Source organism: Euprymna scolopes, chromosome 19 (genome assembly GCF_053919585.1).
Source record: "Euprymna scolopes isolate OS-2025 chromosome 19, ASM5391958v1, whole genome shotgun sequence".
Classification (NCBI taxonomy): domain Eukaryota; kingdom Metazoa; phylum Mollusca; class Cephalopoda; order Sepiida; family Sepiolidae; genus Euprymna; species Euprymna scolopes.
In genome coordinates, this window is record NC_136500.1 from 36,803,934 (window position 1) to 36,817,146 (window position 13,213).

At 34.9% G+C, this 13,213-nt stretch overlaps 1 protein-coding gene across 2 annotated transcripts in view; it reads left to right on the plus strand.

The window, feature by feature from the left end:
- Nucleotides 1-13,213, plus strand: part of LOC145303530 (coiled-coil domain-containing protein 87-like) — a 175,654-nt gene that overhangs the window by 86,376 nt on the left and 76,065 nt on the right. For both annotated transcript variants that reach the window (XM_080144985.1, XM_080144986.1), the window contains exon 15: nt 5,882-5,985. In XM_080144985.1, the coding sequence (XP_080001111.1) occupies nt 5,882-5,985 (104 nt within the window). The remainder of the gene's footprint in view (nt 1-5,881; nt 5,986-13,213) is intronic.

Sequence of the window (13,213 nt, forward strand, 5' to 3'; positions counted from 1 at the left end):
TTCAATGACATATCTCTACTTCTGATGTACATCCATGACAGGGGTTGCTTTCTTAGAATCTCAGACGGTCAATATCTGCAACGGAGAGATGAAACTTTCAGGTCATGAATACATAAGTTTAGTCATCATCCCAATGCAATTTGCAATCACCTCTGATCCATTCAGGTGGAATAAAAAACTGGAAGTATTACTTTTGAAACGTCCTTCATAGTTTACAAATTTCATATGTATCACTGTGCCCAGTTTAATTAACAGTAAGCAAACTTTTTTTTAAATCAGTGCAGTTTTCACAGTCTGTTTTTACCCGATCTCATCCCAGCTGTGCTATAAAAAAATACTCTGCGACGGTTACTCCACTCTTCTCCAAACTTTACAACAAATGCCTTAAGAATCTTGCTTTCCTGACTGTTGGAAAACTGCTTCTGTGGCTCCAGTTTTTAAGAATTCTGGTGAAAGAACTGACCCAGTAAATTATCGCCCTATTAATTTCCTTGCGTTTTTCGCCAAAATATTTGAGTCCATAATTAATCAAGCTCTAGTCCATCACCTTACAGCTGCTAAACTTCTGACCGACCAACAATATGGATTCAGGCAAGCCCGTTCTACAACAGATATCCTAAGTGTAATCTCTGAACATATGTTGCGAGTTTGTTTCTGCTTTATTGTTATTTTCGTGGCAAGTGCTCGACTGAGCTCCAATCTATCGTCCCCTTGCGAAACTTTCACAAGAAACACCAGTCTAGCAGAAAGTACTATCAATAATTTCCCCCACTCTTTATCCGTGCCTAAACCTAAACGTAGATTCCATGAACAAAGCTTCTTTCTAAGAACTGCACGCCTATGGAATTTTCTTCCGTTTTCCTGCTTTCCAGCTGACTACAATATGGTTAATTTATTTTTATTTCGAACTATTATTCTCATCTTTATTCGTTGTTGTTTTTGATCTTTATATCTGAATCAATATATAATGCTCATCTCAAAAATGAATTCCAATTAAGGAATAATATATATATATATTTATATATATATACAATATGGTTGTCTTCAAGTCTAACGTAAACAATTTTTTGATGAGGTGTTCCATATAAGTTAACAAATTTACCGAATTTCCATTACTAACGATTACTACATTGTCCAATTGTCTACTGTACACTTTTTAACCCTGTCCTTGAGTGGCCTCTTGCCCTTGATAAGTGGTGATGCCTATGTAAAAAAAAAAAAAAAAATTGAATATGTTTATTAGTGTTTAAACATATTTTAAAGTATTTTTAATTCAAAACAAACTGTTGAGTTAGAACAAAAAATGGCTGCCCATAAGCCCTGCACGAAGAGCCTTGATAACCACTCAAAATCAAAACTTAAACAAACGCTGGTAGAAACACATCAAATAAATGTCAACAGTTGTGCAAAAATGTAATGTTCTACCAATATTATCTTTAATGTTCAATTTTTGAGCAATTAGATTAGCCATAAAAAATATTTAGTGAATATCTGCAAAAAGTTAGAATGGGCTAGAAATGATGATCATTTTACGTCAAATTTATATACAAAACTAATTTCCTACATGAAATTCAAAGATAATTGTTGATGATTATGTAGCATACTACATAATCATCTAAATAAAAAAAATCTCATTTTGGAGGAGTGATTTAGCTAAAGGTGGTAATCTACAAATTTGTCATTATTATTATGAATAGTATTACTATTATCATTATTATTATGAATAGTATTACTATTATCATTATTATTATTAATAGTATTACTATTATCATTATTATTATGAATAGTATTACTATTATCATTATTATTATGAATAGTATTACTATTATCATTATTATTATTAATAGTATTACTATTATCATTATTATTATTAATAGTATTACTATTATCATTATTATCTGTGTTTTGTTTTGCTTTTTACAGTAAAGCAAATCAATCTAATAACCGACCAACTATTTATAATTGAGAGAAATATAAACATTCTTTCAAAGAGAGAAGGTAGAGAATGGTTGATAAAGCCTCCCCCCTCTTCTCTATGTTAAGAATTGTTTTCTTAATAGTAATATTATTATGTAGAAACACATTCTTGATATGGGGAAGGGCTTTGTTAACTATTCTCTTCCTACATCGTTTTCTTATTTTGTACACTAATTGTTGACTCTTTTATAATTGTCTATGAAACTTTCAAATAACATTGACGATGAACAAATGCAAATCGGCTTTGTTTTAAAAGAAAACCAAGTCTTGTCTCATAATTTTCAATTAATTACAAGGAAAATATTTGAGAAAAATGTTTAGAGCGATCTACTCTTGTAATATACACCCCACCCCCATCTTTCCAATTTTTCACATTCTGGAAAATAGTCGCAGACATTACATGGGGGCTTACTGTCATTTGAACATTATTTTTAAAAGCATTAAATCTCCAATTAACTATTTAGAAATTTTGAAATCAGAATTAGTACTTGTATCAAAATTGGGGGCAAAATTTTGGAAACGCCCCATCACTTATATATAATTCACATTGTTTGTAGTTTTTTTGCTTTTTCAATTAAAGTAGCTTCTTGGTGCAAAAATTCATAAACAACTTACTTTGTTTCTTTCTTTTCTTTTTTTTTTTTACACGGTGGTCACCACTTATCAAGGCCCGGAAGGCACTCAGGGATAAGGGTTATTGCAAGTACAGTATGTTAGTGTGGAGATTTGATGAAGTATTTACTTAAGGGGGCGGTTCATTAGGAATTTGTTAACGTTGGACTTGAAGATATCCAAGTTGTAGTCAGGTGGGAAGCAGGCAGCCGGAACAGAGTTCCACAGGCGTGCAGTTCTAAGAAACAAGCTTTGTTCATGGAATCCACGTTTTGATTTAGGCACAGATAAAGAATGGGGGAAATTTTTCACAGTGGATTCAGCTAGACGGGTGTTTTTCATGAAAGATTAGCGAGGGGGGACCAGAGATTGGAGTTCAGACGAGCACCTGCCATGGAAATAACGATAAAACAAGGATAGGCTTGCAATGTCTCTTCTGTGGGAGAGAGGTTGCAGGGTAGAGAAAAGGGCATCTAAAGTCTATTTTGTACTCTGTCAAGGCAGGATAGGCTGTTTTTAGCAGCTCCTGCCCAGATATGGCAGCAGTATTCCATCCTTGGACGTACTTGGCTTTTCTATAGATAGAGAATTGCATCAGTAGTGAGATATCTTCTGGAGCTGTAGAAGGATCCCACCATCTTTCCAGCGACCTTGGCAACAGACTTGATGTACGTGTTCCATTTCAGATCAGGAGTAAAGGACAAACTCAGAAGCTTGTCAAAACACGGGGCTTCTCCTAGACGAGAGCCATCCATTTCAATTGATGCCAGATGGGGATCAGAGCGTTGATGATGTAAGGATAGGAGTTTGGTTTTAGATGCATTAAAGGTAACCAGCCACGTCTTCCCCCACTGAACCACGCGCTTGAGATCAGAGGAGAGAGAATCAGAGAGAACTTTGTCATTTACAGCCTTTGATGTGTTGCCGTAGATGGTCGTGTCATCAGCATAGATGTCAACGAATGATTTTAGTATGTGTTTAGGGAGGTCATTGATGTAGATCAGGAAGAGAGTTGGGCCCAGGATTGACCCTTGAGGGACTCCAGCATTAATACTGCAGGCCTCTGATTTTTGTCCATCGACCACTACTCTTATGAGCCTATCGGAGAGAAATGATTTAATGATTGAGAAAACATTTCCAGTTATACCGTAGCTGGAAATCTTGTGAAGTAGACCCTTATGCCATACCTTGTCGAAGGTCTTTGATATGTCAAGTGCAATTGCCCTAGAAAGGAAGCCTTTGTCAAGAGATTCACTAATCCTGTGAGATATAACCGTTAGCATATCTGCTGTAGATCTTGCAAAACGGAAACCACATTGTGTGTTTCTGTTTAATGAAAGTAAAATGACAGAATTTTTTATAGTTTTTAATCTCACATTTTCTCCTTCACAGTTGAAATTAGTCTTTTAAACTTTGCTTGTTTAAGTTCTGAATATTTTAGATGAAGGAGTATTCGGATTAATGTTCTCAACTTGAATGACATTTGCACAACTTTTTAACTGATGTAACTTCCGACCTTCTTCAGGTGTATAAGTTGCCATGTTTGGTAAAGGAAAAAGAGTGGTTTATAGTTCTACATTTCTGAGGTTTCGTATTTAGGTTAAAATGAAAATAAATTCACAAAAAACTATAAAGTTAATAAAAATACAAAGCGAAACATTGGGGAATATTATTTGCTTCTTTAAATTCAATATAATTTAAACTCCTTGCTGTCTCATTAAACAAACCACTAAAAGTTTTTTTTTTTGTTTTTAATATCTAACAATGCCATTTTTGACAAAAAACAGTTTTTCATTGACAGCATGTGTGGAGCTTGTCTGGTTTAATTTCAGTGTTTTAAATCAATTTGAATTTATTTTCATCGAAAATCGTTTGAAAGAAAAAAATATTGGTTTGAATAAATTCACATACATTTTCTCCAAGATTGTAGAATATAGATTTTGAATCCTTGCTTCAAGTATGTGTGGCCAAGGTTTGGGTAATGTTCGAATAAATCCTCAATATTAGTCTTCTGAAATGAAGTTCGCAAGTACTTGCTGCTAATATTACAGCAATGTAAGTCTCAAATCCTTTATTGGCAATATGGGCTTTCGTAGGTTGATAAGCCAAAATGGCTGACCAATGCTGACTTCATGTGGTAATTTAAAATTGCGAAATGCAAGTATAGGAATGAAATAAGTTTTAATAGTTTTTAGTTAATATAATAGTTTTTGTTTTGTTTTTTAAAAAAAACAAAAAAACAAAAACGACTTCTTTGTGTCTTCTCTTTTTAAGACAATTTTTTACCAAAATCATTTGTATTTAATGAGAATTTGAATAAAAGAAAACAAAACAGTAAACGAAAAGGAATTTGTACTGACATGTTTTTATTAAATGGGTTCATCGCAAGATTAGTTCATTAACTTCATTTTTATAATTTAAATTAAAATTTTGGAGAAATATTATTTTAATTATTTTTAAGTTTTAGCTTTTGTAAAAATAACATTTATTTTAAAAATAAGTGTTGCAACTTCCTTTTCTTTAAAGATACAAGAAGAGATAAATGATATCAATTGAAAATGAGCAAAAGCGTAGCAAAATTATTTCACAATAACTATTTTAAGATGCAAAAAAAGGTCGGTATTATTTATTTCACCTTTTTGTTTGCTGTTTACTCTCTTTTATTCAAATTCTCATTAAATGCAAAAGATTTCAGTAAAAAATTGTCCAAAAAAGAGAAGACACAAAAAAACTTTCTTTTTGCGTTAAAAACTATAAAAACACGTTTCATAATTTTAAATTACCACGTGACATCAGCATTGATCGACCATGTTGACTAATCAACCTATGAAAGCCCATATAGCCCTTTTATTGCCAATGTTGTAGTGGGGAAATTCATTTTTTTCTTTTATTTTATACAGTCACCACTCATCAAGGCCAGGAGGCCACTCAAAGATAAGAGTTAATAGGTACCGTAATGCAGGGTGACCCCCAAAAAATAGGACATTCAATTGTTTTTCTGAGCATTTTACAGTCAACGGAGAAAAAAAGGCCAAAGACCCTAGTGTTTTGATGTGATGTTTTGGATATAATAAACTAGTTATGACCAAAGTTTCCTTTCATTCGGACAAAACACTAAGAAACAGGGCCGAATTAAAGTTGGGGCCCGTTTTGGGGGGGGGGGGTCACCCTGTATAAATTTGATAATAATTTATTTTAGAGGATGGCTCTTCAAGCAACCAGTTGATAGTTCAAGGTCTTAACTCACCAAATAGTAATTTTAAATTGAATTCTATTTGTCTTTTGTTGTGAGGCGGTGCCACAAGATGAGAAAAGGAGGAAAGCCAGAGAAAAACTAGAGAAACAAATCCAAGAATTATATGAAAGAGAAAAAGTATTTCTGGAGGAGAAAAACAGGTAATATTTGAATTTTTTGTTTTTAAGTATGAGAGGCTTTCCAAAAGTAACAAACAAACAGGTCGACCTATGTATTATTATTCTTACTTCCTTTTATCTTTCCTTCTACCAATAGCAATATACATTAGTCAGCTTGCCATTTTACAGGATAGAACGATAAAATTGTTGCCCTAAAGAAAACAACACTACAGCTTTATTTTAAAACTTTTATTGAAAAACTCAATTCAGGTAACTTGAGTATGTAATAGAGTTGACATCTATTCAAGGTAGCCACCTTCAGCCACAGTCACTGCTTCAATACAGGTCCAGAACTGAGAGCACACCTTTCCCACAAGCGCCAGTGGGAGCTTGGCGAATACTCAGCGGATAGTGGTAATCAGTCTGGCTTTGGTGTTGTGGGAGGTCATGTTGGTGATGTTTTCAATGTATGACCAAATGAAGTAGTCTAGCTGGTTCAGGTTAGGGGAAATGGGGGGGGGGCAGTAAGGAAAGGGTACAAAGTCGTAGCACTCCTTCTGAAGCCAAGCCTGGGCCTCTTTGGACTTGTGGGCCGGCACAGAGTTCTGCTGCCACACTCAGGGTCAGCCAGCGGCCACCTGATTGCACCAGGAGATCACCACACTGTTCAGCACATCCAGGTACACTTTGATGTTGACTTTCAAGCTGACTTCAAAGATGTGAGGTGGCATGATGTGGCTCTCACTTGAAGCCACAACAAAAACCATAACTGTGAGTCATCCAATGCATTGAGCTATGCCCTAAAGCATTGAACCATCTGGATTTGCATTTTGAGGGTGATGGCAATGGTCTTGTTGTCATAACCTGGATCGGTAGAGAGCATGAGTTGTACAGTGACACATCTCTGATCTCGCTCATTGAACATTGTGTCACTTTCAGACATGATAGAAGGTTCTTATCGCTCTTGGGATTTATACACAACTAGCCAACTAGTAGATGGTCTGCAACAAAAAAGAAAACCAGTTTTCATCAAACAGAAATGGAATCATGTCGTTTTTTTCTAGGCCAAGGATTTTATCATTCCACCCTGTACTGGAAAATTATTGGTTTTCTTTTTTGTATTAATTGTTTTTTCTTCTTTTAATTAATATTTATATGAATCAGATTTTTCTCTTCAAATTGACTAAATTCTTCTTTCATTATCCAAGGCAAACAACTCTTGGATTTACCTAAAAAATTCATTTCCTTTGTTAAGGCCTTTATTTTTTATTTTATTAATATTTTTCATCCCTCTAAGGTGTCAACTTGAAAATGTATCTTTTTTTTTTTTATAACTCCGTTTTTTTTTTTTTACTCTCATGTTTTTCCTGATTTAGATATATTTAAATATATGTAAAGATAACAGTAACACAATTCTCAAAAAGAGCTATTCAGAATAAAATATTGTTTTTGTCGAAAGTCGGGAAATAGACTAACTTTACTTTATTATATAGAAGATATTTACCCAAACTATATAAAATTTCAGTGGAATCCTAATTTAAGGATACCACTTTATCAGACCAAAAAAGGAGCAATATTAAAATTTCAATATCGTTCCTTTCAAAGTCAACCAACAAATGAAATTAATACTCCAGAACTTAAAAACACTACCACAAATAGTAATACCCCTCAACATCAAGATCCCAATACAATTAACGTTTTCTATTGCAACCAGATGCAACCAGGATTTAAATTGGAAGAAGAGACCATAAAAATATTATTCATGAATACGTTTTCTCACTGACAAAAATAACCCTAGACTTATTATATATTATAAAAAATTTAAAACCCAAAACTTAGTTGTAAAAAAAAAACAATGTCTTCCCTATCCTCAAACCACTAGAATGAACCAACATCATCTATAAGTTCAAATGCCTGCTGGAAGAGTGTAACTCCTATAATAACAAAAAAAACAGTAGTTACATCAGTTACACAATGACCACGTTGTTCCATCACCTTACCATGCATCTAGTGCTATATTAGAACATTTACAGAGAAAAAAACATAACTCCCCCATCTCCAAAGTTAGAAAAATTTTAGTTAGCCACACACAAATAATAAACCATGAAACCAACATTAAAAGATTAAAAATTTTGGAAGTGGTATGTTTAAGAACTCAGAAACCTGTCCCTTTTTTTTTGTTTTAAATTACATTTTCACCCAAAACAAGGCACATTGCCACTTTGATGCAGGGAGCTACTATCAGGGACATAAGCTACAGGGGTACTATGTAGGGAGTTGGGCAGCAAGATGTCGGTTCACGTTACACTTGAACTTCTGCATGTCTATACAGTTGGGGAAGCAGGGACCCTGAAGGGAATTCCAAAGTCTAGCAGTTGTGGGGAAAAAACTACTGGAGTAGAAGGCTCTCTTACATCTAGGAGTCGTTACTGTGTAGGGGTGGGATTTGTCAGGTTTGTTGGGAGTATTTACATCGAAGGGGGTACAAGTGCTTGCAGTTCGTCGGAACATTCACCGTTAAAGTACTTGTAGAACAGGCAGAGGGATGTAATATTTCGTCAGTGGGACAGAGGCTGAAGCTTAGATGACAGTTCAGGACCTATCAGGTTGGTGACTCTCTTTTGAACCTTGTCTAAGAGCGAGAGACTAGTAGATGCACCAACCCAAATATGATAACAATACTCCATACATGGGCGAATGGTGACTTTACAGAGGTACACGATACTTTTGGGCATTAGTAGCTTTCTAGCACTGTAGAGAGAACCTACCTTCTTTACAGTGGTCCTGGCAATGCTCTCAATGTAATTGTTTCAATTCATGTTTCCTGTGAACGTTAGGGCGAGGAGTTTGAAAGATGTACTTTCAGATAAAGCGTCTTTGGACATTGCTATTGGTGGTAGAGAAGATTTCTTGTAATTATTGAAGGAAACAAATTTAGTCTTGGCAGCATTGAATGTGACCATCCATTTTTGTCCACATTCCACTACAGATTGGAGATCATCCTCTAGTGTTTCTGCCATTTCTTTAGATATGTGTTCATTTGATTTCCTGTCATGCCTGTTATAGAGCGTGGTGTCATCAACATATATACCCATCTCAGAGATAATTTTGTTGGGGAGGTCATTTATGAATATTAGAAATAATAAAGGTCCAAGGATTTGAGGCACTCCTACATTTATATCATATTGTTTAGATGGAACACGTACATCAAGTCTGTTGCCAAGGTCGCTGGAAAGATGGTGGGATCCTTCTACCGCTCCAGAAGATATCTCACTACTGATTCAATTCTCTATCTATATAAAAGCCAAGTACGGCCAAGGATGGAATACTGTTGCCATATCTGGGCAGGAGCTGCCAAAAACAGCCTATCATGCCTTGACAGAGTACAAAATAGACTTCGTGGTTTAGTGGGGGATGCCCTTTTCTCTACCCTGCAACCCCTCTCTCACAGAAGAGACGTTGCGAGCCTATCCTTGTTTTATCGTTATTTTCATGGCAGGTGCTCGTCTGAACTCCAATCCCTGGTCCCCCCTCGCCAAACTTTCACGAAAATCACCCGTCTAGCTGAATCCACTGTGAAAAATTTCCCCCACTCTATATCTGTGCCTAAATCAAAACGCGGATTTCATGAGCAAAGCTTCTTTCTTAGAACTGCACGCCTGTGGAACTCTGTTCCGTCTGCCTGCTTCCCTCCGGACTACAACTTGGATGTCTTCAAGTCTAATGTTAACAAATTCCTAATGAACCGCCCCCCTAATTAAACACTTCATAAAATCTCCTCACTAACGTGATGTACTTGCAATAACCCTTATCCCTGATTGGCTTCCGGGCCTTGATAAGTGGTGATCACTGTGTAAAAAAAAAAAAAAAAAAAAATGTACGACCGTTGAGGACAACCTGGATTTATCTCTTATCTAAGAAGGATTTAATTATGTTATGTATTCTTCCAGTGATACCGTATGATCTGATTTTCCTGAGAAGACCTTCATGTCATACCCTGTCAAAAGCCTTAGAAATATATAGAGCTACCGCTCTACCCTCCCCTTCTTTGTCCAGTGAATGGTATATACATTCAGAGACTACAGTTAGAATGTCTGCTCTGGAACGGGCTTGCCTAAATCCATATTGTTGGTCGGTCAGAAGTTTAGCATCTGTAAGGTGATGGACTAGAGCTTGATTAATTATGGATTCAAATATTTTAGTGAGAAGTGGGAAGTGACTACTGTGGCAGTAATTTACTGGGTCAGTTCTTTCGCCAGAATTCTTGAAAACTGGTACCACAGAAGCAGTTTTCTAAGGCAGGAAAGCAAGATGCATTAAGGCATTTGTTGTAAAGTTTGGAGAGAACTGGAGCTACTTCGGCAGAGCACTTTTTTAATAGCACAGCCGGGATGAGATCAGGTTCACATGTTTTTGAAGTGACAAGATTTTTTATGATAGCATGCACCTGAGAAGGGGTGATTTTCAGATCGTCTAGTGTGGCATCTGTCCGCAAAGGAAAGTCAGGGAGGGGGTGGTTAGCAGGGTCCAGTGTGGAGTTGGAGGCAAACCGACTGGCAAGCATGTTAGCCTGCTTGGTTGCTGAACAAACAACCTCGTGATTGTTGGTTAATGGGGGAATTGTTGATTGCCCATTATTTACTACAGTGTTGTAGATTTTCCAGAAGTCATTGGTTCCTAATTTCTGTGCATGGATGCATTTTTTGGTTGTTTCAGTAAATTCTCTCTTAGCTGTCACTATTTCTTTCTTAGTTTTTTTTTTTGGGGGGGGGGCTTCTATATACTTCTGTCTGTTTGAACTGGACTTATGTTAGTTAAATCTGCGGTACACATGCTGCCTTTGTGCAATAGCAACTACACAAGTAGAAGTAAACCATTGGAGAGAGTGGGGCTTGCTATAAAATTTCCGCGCGGGAACATGTGCTTCACTTGCCATTTTGAACCATTCAGTGGTCTCATTTGCGCACTGTTCAGCAGAAAGTGAAAAGATATTTTGCCATGGGGCGTCTCTGATGAGATCCCTGATGGCTTCTCAGTTTAAAGGTCTAAAAAGGATAAAATTAATAACAAATCATGCAATAGATACTTGGTTTCAATACAGGGAAACAACTCTTTTAAATTAAAAAGAGACTTATCAGTCTTATAATAAATGTAAATAAATATAAAATATTACGAATGGAAGTTTTATATTTAAATTAAATAAGATCATGGAAAAATAATTAAATGACAATAAAGAATTATAATTTATGTAATAATAAATTTAATTTAAAATAGTAATAAGAATTGAATTATGTATGGATTAAAAATCAGGTTAAATCAGCAATTAATACAATCGAGAATAGAAGATATAGGATTTTTGTAATTGTTTTGTATAAAAGTTTAATAATTATTAATATCAGCTAAGTATATATATAAACTGATTAATTATATATAATAAATTAATTTAATGCTAAATAGAATATTTTTAGTAGTATATGTCAAAATTAATAAAATTTAATAATATGAATATTTAAATGTTACTGACTTTATTTTTAAGTTCAAAATGGCTTGAGGTAATTTCAACTTCTCTTCCAATTTTCGGATTTTATGTTTATGCCCAAATGCATTTTATTTTATTTTCATGGGTTGATAGTTGCTACTTCTTCAGATGAGTTAAGGATAAAATAGATTCATTGATTGATATAATAATTAAATTAATGATTTTGTGTTATGAAACAGTTACTATCAAGAATTGTAGGTGTCAACGGAATTAAAAGAATAAATTGTAAGATGGTTAAAATGAAATTTGGAATATAGAATTTTATGATTCATATATATATATATATATATATATATTGTTGTGTTGCGGAGATTCATATCAGGAGACATGTTTAACGGGGGACTCATAACACGATAACAACGATGACAATACTGAGGGAGGCATTTATAACAGAGGGAGAGAGATGAGAATTCATTATTGAAGGAATGTGTAATACTGTTCTTTTACATCAGAGAGGAGAATCATTACTTATGATGGAGGAGGGGACACATTACTCGGAAGGGAGTTACAAAAGGGTCATTTAAGATGATGATAGAGAAAACATATTTACAGTGTGTGGAATGATGACATGAAGACAATCAGTTACAAAATATCGATGAGGATTCTCTATTCATTGGACCAGTCGAATGATGATGACGTCAGGAATTCACATTGGTATCTACATTGTTCAGTCTTCTACCCTTCACTTCTAAGGGGGACCCTCCTCTGACCATGTCAACTCTTGGCTGATCAACTCTCTCCGATCAACTCTGACTGTTTTGCCCTGATCTGACTAACTCTAGCTCCTATATTAAGAATCCCCCTTTTGCTATGACGTCAGAAGTGTTTCCCAAACATGACCAATTCAGATGGCTATGCATGTTTGTCCAAAACACAAACAAAGAATTCTCTCCTAACCTATTTTTTTAACAATACATTTTTAATTTGTATTGTTCATTCTTTTTAGCTGACATTGTTAATATTCGGTTTTATAAAAGAATGAACAATCAATTCTTTTTACGATATAAACAATATCTATTTATAATAGATCTTTTTAACATTCCGATTTCTAACATTCCATTTCTTAACCTTGCTTACAAGGTTCGAATCTCGGCTTATCCTAATCTCATTTTCACTTATCTAATGTTCTTCTTATTTGCATGGAAAGGGGGCAGCCCTTTTTCCTGTAACAATATATATGATAATGAAAGGATAAAAAGTCTGATGATATGAATTTAAAATAGAAAGGAACAAACAAAAGATTGATGATTCGTCTCTTCTAAAGGTTTTATTTAAAAAATTGAACATTTGAATATAATTATGTGTTTGTAGCTGTTTTCAATGTAAAGTATTTCCTTTCTTCTTCCAGTTTGTGTTATCTTTAAGAAAAAAAACCCAAAAAATAATTGGTCTATAATCAAACATGCACCCCCTTTCCTTCATAAAAAATGGAGTATGGTTGTTGTTGTTGCTGTTGCCCAACCTCCTCATGTTAAGAACGGCTTTCAAAATAGACACACCCAACCTCCTCATGTTAAGAACAGCTTTTGAAATGGTTATCCGCAACATCCCATGTTAAGAATGGCTTTCAGAATAGACACTGCATCTTGTGTGTGTGGGGGGGGAGGACGTCAAAATATTTGCTCCAAATTTAACCTTGATAATCGCTGTCAGGATCCCCACATGCAAAATACTATGAACAACAAAGAAAGAGAAGTTGTCATTTTAAATCTTGGATGTACTTGGCTCTTA